Source organism: Octopus sinensis, linkage group LG21, assembly GCF_006345805.1.
Source record: "Octopus sinensis linkage group LG21, ASM634580v1, whole genome shotgun sequence".
In the NCBI taxonomy this organism is placed as follows: Eukaryota; Metazoa; Mollusca; class Cephalopoda; order Octopoda; family Octopodidae; genus Octopus; species Octopus sinensis.
The window spans coordinates 4,927,984-4,947,983 of NC_043017.1; the positions used below are offsets into that span (position 1 = coordinate 4,927,984).

General features: G+C 38.8%; 1 protein-coding gene across 5 annotated transcripts in view; it reads left to right on the top strand.

Annotated features, from left to right (window-relative positions):
* The window catches only part of LOC115222966 (ras GTPase-activating protein nGAP), a 479,655-nt gene that overhangs the window by 27,356 nt on the left and 432,299 nt on the right, over positions 1-20,000 (top strand). For 2 of the 5 annotated variants that reach the window (XM_029793375.2, XM_029793376.2), the window contains exon 1: positions 13,095-13,744. The exons of 1 other annotated variant lie outside the window; for it this stretch is intronic. In XM_029793375.2, coding sequence (XP_029649235.1) covers positions 13,597-13,744 — 148 coding nt within the window. In that variant the 5' untranslated portion in view covers positions 13,095-13,596. Of the gene's footprint in view, positions 1-13,091; positions 13,745-20,000 lie in introns of those variants that run through there. 2 more of the 5 variants (XR_005003304.1, XM_029793379.2) reach the window with 2 other exon arrangements.

Sequence of the window (20,000 nt, forward strand, 5' to 3'; positions counted from 1 at the left end):
AACGCCAACCCCTTTACAGAGTGTGCTAGGTGCTGTTGGGTGGCACTGCACGGGCACTTTAATGTGGGTCTGCATGGGTGCTTTTACGTGATGTCACATGAGTAATTTTACGTGACACCACATGGATGCTTTTTCATGTGGCACCATGTGGGTCCTTTCATGTGGTGCCACACAGGCGCTTTTTATGTGGCACTGCATGAACCCTTTTATCTGATGGCACTTATTTCATCGACCCCCGAAAGGATGAAAGGCAAAGTCGACCTCAGCGGAATTTGAACTCAGAACATAAAGGACAGATGAAATACCATTAAGCATTTTTCACAGCGTGCTAACAATTCTGCCAGCTTGCTAACTTAATAATAACAATAATAATAATAATAATAATAATAATAATAATGCTGGTATTCCATTCTATATGAATGACTAGATAAATGTAGGCCACCACCTCCACCTCCGCCTCTGTTTTCCCATGCTTTAATGGGTTTGACATGGGTGGATATTGATTAATTTTTATCGCCTCCTTTTGTTGTGCTTTTTGTCCACCCATCCACCCCTTACTGGTTTCCTCTACTCCCCCTCTAATCAATACAGTCTCCATGGCAACTGTAATATCTTTATGTAAATGATATTGATTCATAATATAGGTCCAAGTTGACACATATTTGTAGGGACAAAGGTTTTGTATCATCAATTACATCGACACCAATACTTCATTGGTGCCCGTCTTTTATGGACCCCCAGGGGGATGAAAGACTCAGTGAACTCAGTCAGGGTTTGAAACGCAATATACAAGAATATCAGCCGATTCCTTTGACAAGCAATATTAAGGAATTCTGGATGTACTCGTGACCTTGATAAGAACAGGGTGAAAGTTAGTCAAGTGATATAATATATTCTTTTCAGGCATCTTGATTGCTGCCATGCTGAAGCATTGCCTTTAGTTGAACAAATCGACCCCAGGACTTATTCTTTGTAAGCCTAGTACTTATTCTATTGGTCTCTTTTGCCGAACTCTTAAGTTACGGGGGCATAAACACACCAACATTGGTTGTCAAGCGATGGTGGGCGGATGAACACAGACACACACACACATACACACGATGGTCTTCTTTCAGTTTTCCATCTACCAAATCCACTCAAGGCTTTGGTCAGCCCGAGGCTATAGTAGGAGACACTTGCTCAAGGTGTGATGCAGTGGGACTAAATCTGGAACCATGCAATTGCAGTTGTGACAGATTCTGGTGTCACGCGAATGGCAACCATGCCAGTAACACGTAAAAGCACCCATTACATTCTTGGAGTGGTTGGCATCAGGAAGGGCATCCAGCCGTAGAAAATCATGCCAAATCAGACTGGAGTTTGGTGCAGCTTTCCAGCTTGACATCCCTGGTCAAACTGTCCAAACCATACCAGCATGGACAACGGCTGTTGAATAATGATGGTGATATAGGTGCAGGCATGGCTGTGTGATAAGAAGCTTGCGTCTCAACCACATGGTTTTGGGTTCAGTCTCACTGCATGGCACCTTGGACAAGTGTCTTCTACTATAGCCTTGGGCTGACCAAAGCCTTGTGAGTGGATTTGGTAGATGAAAACTGAAAGAAGCCCATCATATGTATATATATATATATATGTATGTACGTGAGTGTGTCTTTGTGTCTGTGTTTGTTCCCCCACCACTGCTTGACAACCCATGTTGGTGTGTTTGCATCCCTGTAACTTAGCAGTTCGGCAAAAGGGACTGATAGAAAAAGTACCAGGCATTCGACTAAAAACTCGAGGTGTTGCCCCAGCATAGCTGTAGTCTAATGGCTGAAACAAATAATGATTAAAAAAAGCTGAAACTGGAAAACATAAAAACATACACACACACACACACACACACACACATATATAGAGATATTATATATATATCACTTTGACATTTGATGTATGGCATACTGTGTATCTCCAGAGGCAATGTTGATTTGCTGGAAGCAGTGAGCTCGTGAACATCACAAACATTTGACCACTATAAACGGATGTTCTGTGTAGGTTGTTCTGTGATGAATTGCAGAACCATCTTTCTTGGGCTTGAGAGACTACCAAGAAAATACTTATTTATAGAATGTGTGTGTGTTTGTATATGTATCTATGTATGTGCATGTATACATATATATATATATATATCGTTTTGGGATTTGGTATGCAAGATTCTTTATGTGAGTTCGTGTGTTGAAGCATATTCAAGACTATTGAAAAGGTTGCAAGATGCAATGAAAATTTTAGTAAAATAAAAATAAGAAATAAGTGGAAATTTTACCGGTGAGTGTTTTAAATTATAAGGCACAAAAAAAATGACTCCCCCCAGATACAACAGAATATATATATATATATATATATCTATCATTGCTGTTTTCCATGCTGGTATGGGTTAGATGGTTGGCGAAAACTGGTATGTATGTATATATTCATGTATGTATATGTATGTATGCATATATGTATATATATATATATATGTGTGTGTGTATGTATATATATATATATATGTGTGTGTGTATGTTTGTAATATATATATATATATATACACGTGCGTGTGTATGTATGCATATTTTGTATATATATATATATATATATATGTTTGTATATAATATGTATGTGTGTGTATGTATGTATGTATGTGTGATATATATATATATATATATATATATATATATATATATATGTACATTCATAGACATGATGGGCTTCTTTCAATTTCCATCTATCAGATCCACTCACAAGTCTTTGCCCAGTCTGGGTCTCTAGCAGAAGGCTTTTGGCCAAGGTGCCATGCTGTGGAACAGAACCCAAAACCACATGCTTCTAAAACCAATCTTCTTAACCATGCACCCATACCTGCATCATCATCATCATTGTTCGACCGTGGTCGAGACAATGGAATTTACTATGTTACGCCAGACTTCACGGTCCATCATAGCATTACGGAGGTCCTGTTGCTGGATGCCTGTATCCCTGGAGATTACATCAGGGTAGGAGAGTGTGCGCCCTCTGGTATTGCGAGTAGATGGCTTCATCAAACAACAAACTATAATTGCCATGGCAACCAGCAGTTGCTAGTGAAGCCACATTACTACAATGTTACTACAACAAACTGTAAAAAAAAAATGTCCTGACAAGAGATTTATGTCTTCTCTGAGTCCCATTTGTTACGAGAAAATTGTGTATTTTACTGAGAGATAATCGTGAAAACTGATATTTGAAATAGCAAATTGAAAAATCAATACTGTATATAATAAACACTGTTTGAACCAAGAACCACGGAGGGCAGTCAACCGTGTACGTGGCGGAGTTGGTGATGACCCAGTTTTACTTGATTCTCAATGTCTAGTCACTTCCTTTAATCCGTTGATATTGATGGTAGAGAGGCGGGGTGAGAGAGGAAGAGGGAAAGAGGTATGTGTGTCACAGAATCTGGCATTTCACCGCTTCTGTAAATGCGAGTGAGATGTTGTAGGCCCCAGAGATGGATGGGATGTAAAAAAAGAGTTTGTTTTCCAATTACTTTGCTTGGAAACGGGTGAGGGTTGGTGACAGGAAGGGCATCTGGTTGTAAGAAAATCTGCTTCGAGAAACTCTGTCCAACTCATGCCAGCTTGGGAAAATGGACGTTGAGAGGATGTAATTATGTCTGAAATCAATTTGTCATCGTTTGGATAGCTCCATTTTCTCTGCTTTGTTAAGATATTTGACACTGAATTAACTGCTTGGGCAGAACATATTAATTTCTCCAGCTGTGGTGTTTAAACAAAATATATTTCTTATTTCTTTACTACCCACAAGGGGCTAAACACAGAGGGCACAAACAAGGACAGACAAACGGATTAAGTCGATTATATCGACCCCAGTCTGTAACTGGTACTTATTTAATCGACCCCGAAAGGATGAAAGGCAGAGTCGACCTCGGCGGAATTTGAACTCACAACGTAACGGCAGATGAAATACCTATTTCTTTACTACCCACAAGGGGCTAAACACAGAGGGCACAAACAAGGACAGACAAACGGATTAAGTCGATTATATCGACCTCAGTGCGTAACTGGTACTTATTTAATCGACCCCGAAAGGACGAAAGGTAAAGTTGACCTCGGTGGAATTTGAACTCAGAACATAGTGGCAGACGAAATACCACTAAGCATTTTGCCCGGTGTGCTAACATTTTTGCGAGCTCACCACCTTTCTGTGACTTAGTCAGAGGAGGGAAAATACGGCTGCCCATGACCCTTTTCAGAGTTTCCTTAAGACTGATGGAAGGGTGGAGGGACATAACCTAAGCTGGGAGACCTTGTTTAAATTCTCGCAGTTGGACATTATGCACCTTGATGTATTGACCATGTGTGACTGAAACAAGTAAAAGATAGCAAAATAAGGTATTCTTGAAAAACGTATGAACACCACAGTCTCACCATCTCCCCAATAAATCTGGGCTTTTTGTACTTGTTGACCCACATTGTTTCTCCCCGTGGCACACTCTGTTATTTTCATTATAGTTAATGTTATAATTAATTGTAAAGGATAAATGGTTTGGTATTTATATTAATTAGTTAATGATGATGTGTTGTTGTTGTTGTTATTATGAGGGTTGTGAGCTGGCAGAATGGTTAGCATGCCAGGCAAAATGCTTTGTGGCATTTCATCCATTTTTATATTCAGGGTTCAAACTCTACTGAGGTCAGTTCTGCTTTTCGTCATTCTGGGATCGATAAAAGAAGTACCAGTTGAGTACTGGGGTCGATGTAAACTTTTTCTGAACTTGTGTGTGTGAATGTCTGCATTTGCATTAGTCCTCTCCACCACCACTGCTTAACAACTGGTGTTGGTTTGTTTACATTCCTCAGTTTTAGCAATTTGGCAAAAGAGACCAATAAAAATAGTACCAGATTTACAAAATAAAATAAAATAAAATATGATAAAATAAAATAAACACTGGAGTTGATTTGTTTGATGAAAAACCCTTCAAGGTGATGCCCCAGCATGGCCACAGTCTAGCAACGGACACATGTAAAAGATAAAAGATAAACGGTCTAACCCATGCTGGCATTAAAAAACAGCTGTAAAACAGAATGCAACAAATGAATGTAGGTTGGTTATAGACCACACCTTTGGTAGCGTTACTAGTAACGATGATAGATTATTAATCAGAAGTTTTACTGTTATGACCAACTGGTGCAATGGGTGTGTGTGGAAGAGAGAGAGAGTGAGAGAGACTGTGTGAAGGAGGTAGTGTTTATGAGGGAGAGAGAGTGAGAGAGATAGAGAGAGAGTGAGAGAGATAGAGAGAGAGAATATGTAAAGGAGGGAGAGAGTGAGAGATAGAGAGAGAGAGAGAATGTGTGAAGCAGGTAGTATATATGAGGGAGAGAGAGTGAGAGAGGGATAGAGAGAGATAGAAATACTAAGCGAGTGAGAGAGGGGGAGAGATGCTCAGTGCGTGAGAGAGAGAGAGAGAAGGATGCTAAGCGAGAAATGGAAAATAGAGAGAAACACTTGGTGAGTGAAGGAGAGAGAGTAAGATGTTAGGTGAGCGAGGGGGAGAGAGAAAGTGATGCTGAGTGAGAGGGAGGTGCATGAAGGGGGAAGGGGGAGAGGTGGCTCTGAAGGCATTTTCTTTTTCTTCTTCGTTGTTCTGTAAAGATCAAACAGAACTTTATATATATACATATATATATATATATATATGTATGTATATATATATGTATATATATCATCATCATCATCATCATCATCCTATGAAATCTTGTACAAATAGCATATTCACACGCCACATCAGCATATACACGTCACACACATACATACACCAACTATACTGCATACACCCACTTCACACACACACACACACATTCACGTACACTTGCACACAATTTGCAAGCTTTATATTCATGTGTTATCCGGGTGGTTATGTGGAGGTGGTCATGGCAGGGTGGGAGTGCTAGATGCATTCTCTTTATGTTTATGTAAGCGTATTAGGGTGTATATATGTGTGTGTTTGTATGCAAGTGTACGTAATAATAATAATAATGGTAATTTTCTTTCTAATTTTGGCACAGGGCCAACAGTTGGGGAGGGGAGGGGAAGTCAATTACATCCACCCCAGTGTGCAGCTGGTATTTGTTTCATTGACCTTGAAAGGATGAGAGGCAAGGTTGATGTTGACGGCATTTGAAATCAGAACATATTGTCATAAGAAATGTTGCTTAACATTTTATTCGGCATGGTAATCATTCTGAGAGCTCACCACTTAGAGCTATTCTGGCTAATAGGCCAGACATTGTGGCAAAAAATCACCTTGACAAAAAAAAGAAAATGTTTGTTTATAGGTATACCAATTCCAGCAGGTTGCAACGCTTCTGTAAAAATATTTGAAAAGTTGAGGTGCTGACATGGCTGTGTGTTAAGATGTTTGCTTCCCAGCCACCTGATTCTGGGTTCAGTCTCACTGCTTGGTACCTTTGGCAAGTGTCTTCTACTATTGCCGTGAGCTGACCAAACATTTGTGAGATGAAAACTGAAAGAAGCCCACTGTGTGTGTGTGTATATATATATATGTATATATACATATGCATGTATATATCTGTGTGTATATATATATATATATGTGTGTATATATATTTATGTGTATGTGTGTATATATATGTATGCGTGTGTGTATATGTATGTATGTATATATATATATGTATGTATCTATCTATGTGCGTGTATATTTTTATCCTCCAATACTGCTTGAGGGAGGACAATACTGCCTGTTACCCCTGGGCAAGAGTCTTCTATTATAGCCTCAGGCTGACCAAAGCCTTGTGAGTGGATTTGGTTGATGGAAACTGAAAGAAGCCCTTCGTGTGTGAGCCACTACACATTCTTTATTTTCTCTCCTTGTTTCTTTCTGTGTCCCTTTCTGTAGAAGAGCATAGGCTCGAAACGTTAAAGACATTTTCACTTCCCGAGCGTTAAACTAATACATCTGTTTGTTGTATACACCACCTGTCTTCCTCAGACATGACATGTAATGTTATGGGTTTGTCTGCCCCTCTGGCTAATATGACATGTCATGTAATGTTATGGATTGGCCCTGCCCCTCTGGCGAATCTCCGACATGTCATGTAATGTTATGGGTTGGGTCTGCCCCTCTGGCAAATCTGACATGTCATGTAATGTTATGGGCTGGCCCTGCCCCTCTGGCGAATCTCTGACATGTCATATAATGCTATGGATTGGCCCTGCCCCTCTGGCGAATCTGACATGTCAGGTAATGTTATGGGTTGGGTCTGCCCCTCTGGCGAATCCCCGACATGTCATGTAATGTTATGGGTTGGGTCTGCCCCTCTGGCTAATCAGACATGTCATGTAATGTTATGGATTGGCCCTGCCCTGGCAAATTCCCCCCGACATGTTCTGTTTTTTGGCATTGAAATGATGAGCTTTGTGGAATTTCTGCCCACTTTTCATGCAACAATCAAAAGAATTCACCTTTAGCTTTAGGTTTCTGTCGAGTTTTTCATATAGCGCTATCTCATTTACTCCAAAGATTTTCAATTGGGTTCATGTCAAGAGATTGGCTGGGCCAAGTAAGCTTTCTCATCCCATTTTCAGTCAACCATTGTTGATTCCTTTTCGGTGTATGGCATGGAGCCCCCCATAAATAAAAACTCATTTTTCGTTATGTTATATCAGAATATATCAGAATATAAAAAAAAATTTTCTCATGGCTACGGCCCTCATTCTAGGAAAAACACTGTCAGCCTGAGAATATCTGAATCTTTTAAAATCTTTCAAAATTGCAAATATTATGACAAATTCCAATAAAAGTTTGGTTTTTAGTGTTTGGTTTCCTTTTCCGGAAATATATTATTGTTTCTCATAAATAACGCCTGCAGTAACATATTTAATTAGCTGTTGCTTGAGGTGTCAGTACCAAACTTGCAACAGCTTGTTTCAAATGAAAAAAACAGCAATAATTAATAGTAGTAATAATCATCATCATCATCTTTTAGCGAATCCTTCTGTTAAAGGCACAGGGGCTAAAATTTGGGGGTGAGGGGGTAAGTTGATTACATCGACCTCAGTGTTCAACTGGTACTTATTTCATTGACCCCAAAAGGACGAAAGGCAAAGTTGACCTCAGCAGAATTTGAACTCAGAACATAAAGGTAGATGAAACGTCACTAAGCATTTTGCTCAGCATCTAAATGGTTCTGCCAGCTCATCGCCTTAATAATAATAATAATAATAATAATAATAATAATCCTTTCTACTTTAGGCACAAGGCCTGAAATTTGGGGGAGTGGGATAGTCAATTACATTGACCCCAGTACACAGCTGGTACTTAATGTATCAATCCTGGAAGGATGAAAGACAAAGTTGACTGAAAGGATGAAAGGCAAAGTCAACCTGGATAGAATTTGAACTCAGAACATAGTGATAATACTAGTGGTTTTTTTATGCACCCTTTTCCAGCCTAGCCAGGCTCATGGGCCCGGTTTCCCAGTTTCTATGGTGCATGTGTTCCCCTCAGCTGGACAGGATGCCAGTCCATCGCAGTGTTATTCAAGAAACAGGAAGAAAGAGTGAGAGAAAGTTGGGGCAAAAGGATACAACAGGGTTCGCCACCACCCCCATTCTGGGAATCGAAACTGCGATCCTCCAACCGCGAGTCCACTGCCCTAACCACTGGGCCATTGCACCTCCAATACTAGTAATAATAATTCCAAATTTTGGCACACAGCCAGCAATTTTAGGAGAGGGACTAAGTCAATTACATCAACCCCAGTATTCAACTGGTACTTAGTTTATTGACCCCTGGAATGGTGAAAGGCAAAGACAGACACAAAGACATGCACCACAGCTGTGACAGATACTGGTGTCATGCAGATGGCACCTGTGCCGGTGGCACGTAAAAGCACCCATTACACTCTCAGAGTGGTTAGTGTTAGGAAGGGCATCCAGCCATAGAAACCCATGCCAAATCAGACCGGAGTCTAGTGCAGCCTTCCTGTGTGCCAGCTCAGACAAACCGTCCAACCCATGCCAGCATGGACTTCAGACGTTAAATGATGATAATAATGAATGATACAATGGGCTTCTTTCAGTTTCTGCCTACCAAATCCACCCAAAAAGATTTGAAGTTACTTGCCCAAGGTTCCACGCAGTGGGCCTGAATGCAGAACCATGTGGTTGTCAAGCAAATTCCTTATTGCAGAGTCACTCTTCTTTTTGATATTTGTTCAATAAAGCAGAATGTGAAAACCATTAAATTCACACATACCTACATGCATACAAATTTATATATGTGTGAGTGCATATGTCTGTGTATATGTATGAGTGTATATATGTTTGTATGTGTGTGTGTGTGTGTGTGTGTGTTGGCTGACCAGCTCCTATCTAACCGTCCAACCCATGCCAACATGGGAAAACGGATGTAGGTTTCATTTATGTATGTGTGCGGATTACTTTTCGTTTGTGCTAATCAGTTTTATCTTCTTTTTCACTTTTAATTCCCTAATAACACAAGAGAAAACACGAACACACACACACACAAAAAAAAAAATCAATTTGTGTTACAGAAAATAAAAGAGAAATAGATAAAGAAGATAATAACAATTTGTGAGTACCAGATGTTACTCCAGATGAGTAATTTTTGTGTGACAGATGTTGTTCCAGATGGTTCTTAACTTTTTATTATCAAATTTGAAAACCAGCCCCACCCCTTCAGTTGAAGTGTCAGAACTACTGCTGCTGCTGCTGTTGTTGTTAAGCAACAAGATGGGTAAGGGTGGTTAGGTGATGGTCTGGGGCTTAGGGGCGGGAGACCCCAGACCTTGGAAAAAAAAAAAAACTTTGATCGTCTTGTTGTAGTCGAGGGCTCCTTGTTGACGCCCAACACCACTGGGGAGGTGGCCCTTGAAGTCGCTGGAAATGGAGATCTCCAGGTCCAAATTCTTGAATGGCTACTGCTACTGCTGCTACTACTACTACTACTGTGATGATGTGAGACTCTTGTTCGACTTGCTGGAAATAGCAGTCAAATTACCTCAAATTGCAGCTACTACTACTACTACTACTACTACTACTACTACCACCACCATTACTTTTATGACTGTATAAATGTTGTTAAGATCGGATTGTTCAATTTGCTGAAAATAGCAGTCAAATCTCTCAGAAATTGCTGCTGCTGCTTCTGCTATTACTACTACTGCTGCTGCTGTTGTATAGATGTTTTAAGTCTATGGCTGTTCATCTTGCTGGAAATAGCAGCCAAATCTCTCTCATACTACTACTACTACTACTACTACTACTACTACTACAGTATACATATTATGAGACTGTGGTTGTTTGACTCGTTGGAAATAGCAGCTGATTCTCCCTAAAGCCGCACCCGTGACTGCTTAAAGCAAGAGGAACAGATGAGATGTACAAGTGTAGTTGTAGAAACAGCGAATAAAAAAAATAAAAAAAAAACTTGGGATGGTCATAGCTGGAACGTCTTCTTCGACCATAGGCCTTGCTCTCAACCAATGTTGTGTCTTGGGCAGGCTATATACGACACCACCACCACCACCACCACCACCAACCACCGCCGTCACCGCCTAACAATTATAACAACAACAACAACAACAGCGACATCATCTGATCATCAGGGGTGGGGGTGGTGGGTTTTCATTTGCAGCTCCCGTCCCTCTTCGCCGCCACCTTCGGATCATTAATTTTTTCCTTCCCCCCTCCCCCCACCTTCCCTTGTTTCACTTTCTCTAACCACTCCCCCTCTACCATTCTTGGTATTGTCATGCCAAAAGGTTAATCATTGAAATTTTAAATACCATTCAGTTTAGAGATAGAAAACGAGTGTTGTTTACAAAACTCCTAAGTGTTCACTTGACTTTTACGCAACAACCTTCCTTCCTCCCATCCTTCCTTCTTTCCTCCCCTCCCATCCTTCCTTCCTTCCTTCCTTTCTTTCTTCCTTCCTTCACTTTTTTCTTGGGTTATTTTCTTTCTTGTCGTCTTTTCGTTATTGGTTTTTGTTATTTTTTATTTTTTTGTTTCTTCAAATGACTGGAATTAAACATTTTTTTTTTTGGTATTTTTGTTTTTATTTTTATCTATTTATTTTCTCATGTCTTCTTCTTCTTCTTCTTCTTCATTTCGATTTCATAATGCCACCGCAAACTCTGTTTTCACTCCACTCTTAGCTAACTTCCATCTGCACTCCACTCGAGAATAACATCACTCAAACTCAAGCTGTCACTCACTCAATCAGTGAATGAAATATTTCTTCTTTACATTGATCAATCTCTCTCTCTCTCACACACACACACACACACACACATGCATGCACGCACACACATACACACCCTCACACCCATCATAATACAATCAGATTCTAAATATTTAGATATTCGCAGCATTTGTCGTAACGCGAGGCCCGACTCGTAAGTAGGTGTTGCAGTGACGATAGCGCTGTTTATATTATTGTCGACTGACCACCTTGTTGCAGTTTATAGAACTGCAGAGTCCATAGAAAAGGTGTCTGAGTGATGTCTCTCTGTCTACGTCTGTGTGTGTCGGTGTCTGTTTGTGCAGGGTCAGATAAAGAAGAAGAAGAAGGAGAAGGAGAAGAAGAAGAAGAAGAATATCTCGTATGCTTGCAATCTTATCTTCGTTTTTCCTCGCTTTCGTTTCCACGTCGGTCTATATTACCATTATAAAACTTTTATCTCGGATCCGGCAAATTACAAAATTGGCATTGGTTTTTTTTTCGAAAAAGTTAACGAATGATTCTTTGTATTTGGCTAAAAAGGAAGCAATTTACTTAAAGACAGGAGGAGGTGCAGGGACAAAGAACATCATTCCCTTTCGGCGTTACCATTGCGGAGCTTTCTGTAGAAATATGAGCCAAAAGGAAGAAACATATTTGTTGAAAAAGTTGACCAAACGCAAAATACCTCAGCATGTAATCCGTGTTACGTTCAGCCCACCCACATACACACATCTATATACATACATATATACACACACACATATATATATAATTAAGTATAATATATATATATATTGACCATATACAGTATATCGATTTGACATTGATTAAACTACGATTCTCTTGACATTTAGCTGTCTTATTATATTTATATATGTTTTTTTTTTTAATGATTTAAGAGTGGAAATATACCATTTTAAATGAAGAATTAGCGTTGATAGCATACACCGCTCTTATACCAAATAACTATTTTTATTATTATTACCAATATTTTTATCATTATCATTGTTATTATTATTGTTATTGTTATTATTATTATTGTTATTATTATTATTATTATTATAATTAAAGTTGTATTACGTTTTGGAATTCCCGGTACAATTCTTAAGACTAAAACGTCTTTGAATTTCTTCAAGTTAAGGTGCAGGAAAAAAGCGGTTTTTTTTTTCTCTCGTTTTGTTTTTCCGTCCCCTATTTCTTATATCCTTCCACAAGAATTATATAACGAGGCATAACAAGCTATATCGATCCTCTCAACTAATTAAAATAACTGAATTAAAATTTTAACTCCGTAAGCATTTTATTATTTGTTTATTTAAAACACAGACGAGGAGATTGTAATTAAAGATATTGTCTTTCCGATTATTTTTAATCTAATCAATCTAGAAGGTCGTTCTTGGATATAAATTTGAGAAAATTATTAATATAGTTTGTCTACAACTGTTGCTGTTAATTTATATTTCATTCCATTTCAACATTTCTGTGAATGCCAGACAGAAATTGTGTGACTTATTTGTTGGATAATCAGTAAATGAAGGAATTTTATTAAAATACAATTAAAATAATAGAAAAAGGGCATGAAAGGGAATAAAAAAAAATCAACTATAAAACACTTTTACTATTAAATATTTGTTAAACATTAAATTTTTTCATTGTTATTAATATCTTATAAATTAATTTAATATATCTATTTACATATTTATTATAATTCTTTATTGATTTAAAAAAAGAATTGCAATTTCATTCCTCTATATCAGCAAAATTTAATTAACTTGGATAGCATCTTTATGATAAATCTTCTTAGTAATAGAACAACTTTATATAATACCTACTTCATAATATTGCTGTTTCGTATTATAACTACTCTCCCTATATATATAGCTTTTATATAGTGCAACAACTATACAGTGTAGCTACTTTATAATATTGCTACTGTACCATATAACTACCTTATAACACAGCTTCTCTGTAGAGCTTTTTCATAATATAACTTTATCATATAACTGGATTATTGTAGAACTTTGTAGTACAGCTTCTTTATAAATACTTACTTTTTAATATAGCTACTGTGTTGTCTAAACTACTTTATAGTACAGTTTTTCTATAGAATTTCTTTATAAAAAAAGGTTGGTTTCTAACATAGCTGCTTTATAATTGATTACAAGAAATGAATGAAATATTACACAAAAATATGCCGGAAAAATTGTCCCATTTTCACTCAGCCCTTTTGTGAGACATTGGTAGCTATTTGTAAAGACATTCCTGTTTGAAAAATCTGTGAAACAAAAACAAAACTGCATTGCATCATGGGAAATAACAAGCCTTTATTGGATATATCTGTGGCAAATTGTTTTTTATGCTGTGGAGCGAGGAGTGGCAATTTATCTCCCCATAAGCATAAATTAAATACTTTACCATTTGGAATTAAGAAACTTATAAAAAGTAGACAACCAGGTGAGAATTTCTTTACAATTTCTTCTGTCAGTTTTTTTTTTTTTCCCCTAATTTAAAAAATGAATATTTAAATATTGTTTCCGATCCATCCATCGATCCATCCATCCATTTTCTCCGCCCACTATTTCTGGGATGGTTCCGGAGGTAGGTACATGAAGCACCTCCTCCATGGGGTCCATCACAGTTACATATAAGTTTCACATCTTGTATGGCAATTTTCTTGACCAATGTTATAAGTTCACATTTCACCTGAAAGATTATGTTGAGATGCTCGACAACTATAATCTAATTTATTTATTATAAATTTCAGGTGTTATACTTTATTACAGAATACTTTGACAATATTGTAGTTACATGTGCTGGTGGCACGTAAAAAGCACCATCCGATCGTGGCCATTTGCCAGACTCGTCTGGCACCTGTGCCGGTGGCACGTAAAAAGCACCCACTACACTCACGGAGTGGTTGGCGTTAGGAAGGGCATCCAGCCGTAGAAACATTGCTAGATCAGACTTCTGGCTTCCCAGACCCCAGTTGAACCGTCCAACCCATGCTAGCATGGAAAGCGGACGCTAAACGATGATGATGATGATGATGTGGAGAAACATATATTTTCATCCTACAAAATCACTGAAAAATATCATTCAGTAAGTGTACGACATTCGTTTTCTTTTCCACTGAAATCTCTCTCTATATATATATATAAAGCTGAAGTTGCCTGTGTATGGCAGGTTTGGTAGCCTTCAACTAACACTATCTCCTCCGAGACCCTGCAGTGCAAGTTGACCAAAACTGAGAGTATGATAGAAGGCTTGCTCTTCCGTCCGTAGAAGAAAAAATTAAAAAATCGGACCATGTTAACACCAAAAATTATTTACATCAAAACCTAGATAGTCTCCCTAATGTCCGAGTCGTGCACCCTGTCAAGTAACATTTGCTCCAGAGAACCTTCAGAAGAATTCCATAAAATAATATATAGATAAATATTTTTTTTAATGCTTAATTTATAATTTAATGCTTAAATAAAGTGAGGAGTTGGCAGAATCATTGCCATTGTGGAAAAAATGCTTACTCTTTTACTTGTTTCAGTCATTTGACTGTGACCATGCTGGAGCACCACCTTTAGTCGAGCAAATCGCCCCCAGGACTTATTCTTTGTAAGCCTAGTACTTATTCTGTTGGTCTTTTTTGCTGAACCGCTAAGTTACGGGAATGTAAACATACTAGCATCGGTTGTCATGCGATGTTGGGAGGACAAACACAGACACACAAACATATACACACACATACATGCACATATACATATATATATACACATATACGATGGGCTTCTTTCAGTTTCCGTCTACCAAATCCACTCGCAAAGCTTTGGTCGCCCCGAGGCTATAGTAGAAGACATTTGTCCAAGGTGCCATGCAGTGGGACTGAACACAGAACCATGTGGTTCGTAAGCAAGCTACTTACCACACAGCCACTCCTACGCCTATTAGCAACATTTTTTCCGACTTTACATTCTGAGTTCAAAAACCTATTTCTTTACTACCCACAAGGGGCTAAACACAGAGAGGACAAACAAGGATAGACAAACGGATTAAGTTGATTATATCGATTCCAGTGTGTACCTGGTACTTATTTAATCGACCCCGAAAGGATGAAAGGCAAAGTCGACCTCGGCGGAATTTGAACTCAGAACGTAATGGCAGACAAAATATGGCTATGCATTTTGCCTGGCGTGCTAATGTTTCTGAGTTCAAATACCACTGAGGTCAACTTAACCTTTCCTCCTTTGGGGGGTTGATAAAATAAGTACTAATTGCGCTGTGGGATTGATGTCATCAATTTAGCCCTTCCTCTGAAATTGCTGTTCTTATGCCAGAATTTGAAGCCAATATTTAGATTTAAATCATCATCATCATCATCATCATCGTTTAGCGTCCGTTTTCCATGCTAGCATGGGTTGGACGGTTCTACTGGTGTCTGTGAAGCCAGAAGGCTTCATCAGGCCCAGTCAAATCTGGCAGTGTTTCTACGGGTGGATGCCCTTCCTAACGCCAACCACTCCGAGAGTGTAGTGGGTGCTTTTTACGTGCCACCCGCACAGGTGCCAGACAGAGCTGGCAAACGGCCACGAACGGATGGTGCTTTTTATGTGCCACCGGCACGAGGGCTAGGCGAGGCTGGCAACGGACACGAATCACGAAATATTTACCTTAAATAGCCATAATATTTCTGTTTATGTATATTTAAGCATAAGAAATCTGTGACGCTGTTGAGTAAAATTTGTAAAGTTTGATGCATCAGGTTGTGGTGGAACCTCGGGTAGGAGAATTCACATTAACACGCATTGGAAGAATGAAAGAGAAACTGGTGAAAGTTCTATAAAACGAGTTAGAATGAATTCCATTGAATTTATTTTATTCTTAGCTGCAGGCATGGCTGTGGTTAGGAAACTCACTTCCTAACCAGTTGTCAAATGATGTGGAGGGATTGGGGAACAAGCACAGGCATGACATGAACACACGCACACAAGATGAGGTTTTTATTTCTTTATTGCCCACAAGGGGCTAAACAAGGATAGACAAAGGGATTAAGTCAATTACATCGACCCCAGTACGTAACTGGTACTTATTTAATCGACCCCGAAAGGATGAAAGGCAAAGTCGACCTTGGCAGAATTTGAACTCAGAAGGTAAAGACAGGTGAAATACCTCTAGGCATTTTGCCCTGCGTGCTACCGTTTCTGCCAACTTGCCTCATCACAAGATGAGGTTCTGGCTACTGAATCCATTCACAAAGCTTTGGATAGTCTGAGTGTATATTTACAATACTTATAATGTATATATTTACAATATTTACTGCATACTGTTTAATTAAATAGATATTATAGTCAAATCAGCAGAGAACACTTATGTTATCTTCAGATAAGCTGATAAGCTACTACAGATATCTATACAAATTACTAACCCACTGGATAGCTAAAAAATGCATTTTTTTCTGAAAGGAAGACAATAATCTCTGAAACAGACTTATCAGAAAATTTCCAGTGAGTTATCTCTTTATTTAAGCGAGTATTAGGATGTTTACACATTGATTTAATTTCATAGCTAAAATGCTTCCAAATAAATAACTGTAGACAGTTTTATAGTGTGTGTGTGTGTGTGTGTGTGCAAATATATAAACACACACACACACACACACACACACATGCACACACACATGTTTCTCTCTGTTTTTCTGTCTGTTACTTCCTTTTGAATTCCTTTGTTGCTTTGATGACTGAGGGTTTAGCAAAACACAGAGAACTGACCATCGTCCTATGGCTGCTGTGTGTGGGTCCAAAGCTGAAGACTTCCAGTATAACTCTCTACATGTTCCTGTTACCCCTTTCCTTATCAGCACTGAACTTATGAAGAAAGTCTAATGGCATTGGTGCTGGTGACTTGATTAACTGAATAACCTGCATGATGACTATTATCAGAGTATGCATGGTTTGTGCAGGGCTAGTCCCACTCTTTCATCCTTAAGACTTACATTTGTCTAATGTAACAAGTGCCATGAGACAATAGTTATCAGGATGCAATGCAGGATTTGTATGGAGTTAGTCCCTTACATGAATAGCTAGAGAGCAGAAGGGCCTCGTCAGCTCTGGGTCTGTTGGGGGTGCCTGTGAGAGACCTTCTTCCAGAGAAAATTCCATGTTAATTAACCCATACTGGGAACCCTCAAAGGAGTTACTACTCTAAGTCAGATTGGACCCAGGAACAGCAATGGTTAAGAAGTGGTTCCACACTCCTCAAGACACTGGCACACAGATGAACCAGAGCCCTGCTACAGGATGCAGTTTAAAGATGTGTACACACACACACACACAATATTAGTGAAATTCAGTTCACACACTCTTACCACTGACCACTTCTACAACTGTCCATCACTCTGTCATTTATCCCTAATTTACTCTCTCTCTCTCTCTCTCTCTCTCTCTCTCATTAGATCCTGCTTTTACTACTTCTCATTTGTAGCACTATCTCTATCAATTTTCTATCCTCTTCTTTGCCATCACTCCTGTCACTCTGTTCCCCCTTGCAACTGGAATGACATCCATCTGTAAAATAATACCACAATAATCTATTCATCTAGCACATTCCGGCATAGAAAACAGACATAAAACGAACGAACAAACACATGCACCTATACACAAATATATATATATATATATATATGTATTATTATTATTATTATTATTAGCAACTGAAGCAGCTTTTATAATGATTGTTAATTAGCGCACTCAACTTAATTTGGATGTTGTTTATAACACCTTAGACTGCTGTAAATGTTCTGAAAAATCATTTTGTGAATCAAATAATGCTAAAAAGCATTTGAACTCTATTATCAGTTGATGAAATTCTGTCAGTGGTGGTTGACACTGCTGTATTGTATCACATGATTTCGACATATTGCAGATCATCAGTGGCAGCTAGCCAAGCTGAATGCAAGAGAGCATGATCTGCAATAGAGTGAAATTACATGACATGGTAGCGTCATCTGCTCGTGTACTGCTGGAATTTTGTCAACCGATTATAGAATTTGAATGGTTTTTAGCATTTGCCATCTATGCAAAATTGCAAAATGATTTTCAGGACAATTACTACAGACAAAGCATTATAAAAAACACATCCAAGTTGGGCCAATGTGTTATTCAATATATATATATATATATATATATATGTGTGTGTGTGTATAGGCACAGGCGTGGCTGTGTGCTAAGAAGCTTGCTTCCCAGCTACATGGTTCTGTGTTCAGTCCCACTGTGTGGCACCTTTGGCAAGGGTGTTCTAATCTAGCCTCAGGCTCACCAAAGCCCAGTGAATGGATTTGATACATAAAAACTGAAAAAAGCCCACCACACACACACACACATACATATACGTATATATATATATGTATTTATGTCTGTGTGTGTCTTTGTTCCGCACTACTGCGTGACATCTTGTACTGATGTGTTTACATCCTGGTAACTTAGCACTTAGGAAAAAGAGACCAGTGGAATAAGTCCTGAGGTCACTTTATCTAACTAAAACAGTCTATAAAGTGGTGCCCCAGCATGGGCACAGTCTAATAAATGAAACAAGTAAAGGATATACAAGTACAGGGTGCGATGGGTAAATTGTCGCCATTTTATTTTCTTAATTTTGCACATGAGCATTGCTTGTTTTTGATTCTGTTGACTACACAGTATAGTAGGGTCAGTTGAGTACTGTCTGTGAGAAAAACAGCACCATGATGCAATTCACTCTACCAGAAATTTGGAAACAACAAGCTGCACTACTTGGCATTTGTGTTGGAAACTCCAATATGGACAGATGGTGACCACACAAAACAATCGTTGGCTTGCTGTGTCCCCCCAATGTGTGCCAAGAGTGATAAAAAGAAAACATCCAGTCAACATCATGGTGTTTGGAGTGATCACAAGTGATGGCAAAGTTATGCCTCCATTCAGGTTCCCACACGGCCTTAGACTCAACACGGATGCCTACATCATGTGACTGGCGAAGGTAGTGCTGGCCTGAAAAGGGTCAAGAGGGTGGCTGCTGGAAGACTCTATGTCTGGCAAACAGCACTCTGCACCATGCCACACAAACTGGAGAATCCAGCCATGGCCGTCAGACAACTTCTACAACCACATCACTCCTAACATCTGGTCACCTAACTCCCCAGACTGCAACCCCCTTGATTATTATGAGTCAATTGCAGTTGAACAAAAGACCAACAAAACTCCTTGTAACACCAAAGACGAATTGAGGGCAAGGATTATGGCAGCAATATATAAATATTACGTGAGTTCGTGTGTTGAAGCATATTCTGTTGTGTCTGGGGAGAGTCATTTTCTTTTTGTGCCTTATAATTTAACACACTCACTGGTAAAATTTCCGCTTATTTCTTACTTTTATTTTCCTAAAATTTTCGTTGCGTCGACTATTGAAAGGGTTGCAAGACGCAACGAAAATTTGAGGAAAATAAAAATAAGAAATAAGCGGAAATTTTACCGGTGAATGTGTTGAATTATAAAGGCACAAAAAGAAAATGACTCTCCCCAGGCACAACAGATTGTAAAAAGATAGAATTGTAAATGCTGGCTGGTTAAAAGAAACCAGATTGCCTGGGTGTGCAAGGGAAATAACTCTATATTACTAACTCGATCAGGTGAGCATGTTTTGAGTTACTTCCCTTCCCTCATTAAGCTATTTCTTTAAAAGTCAA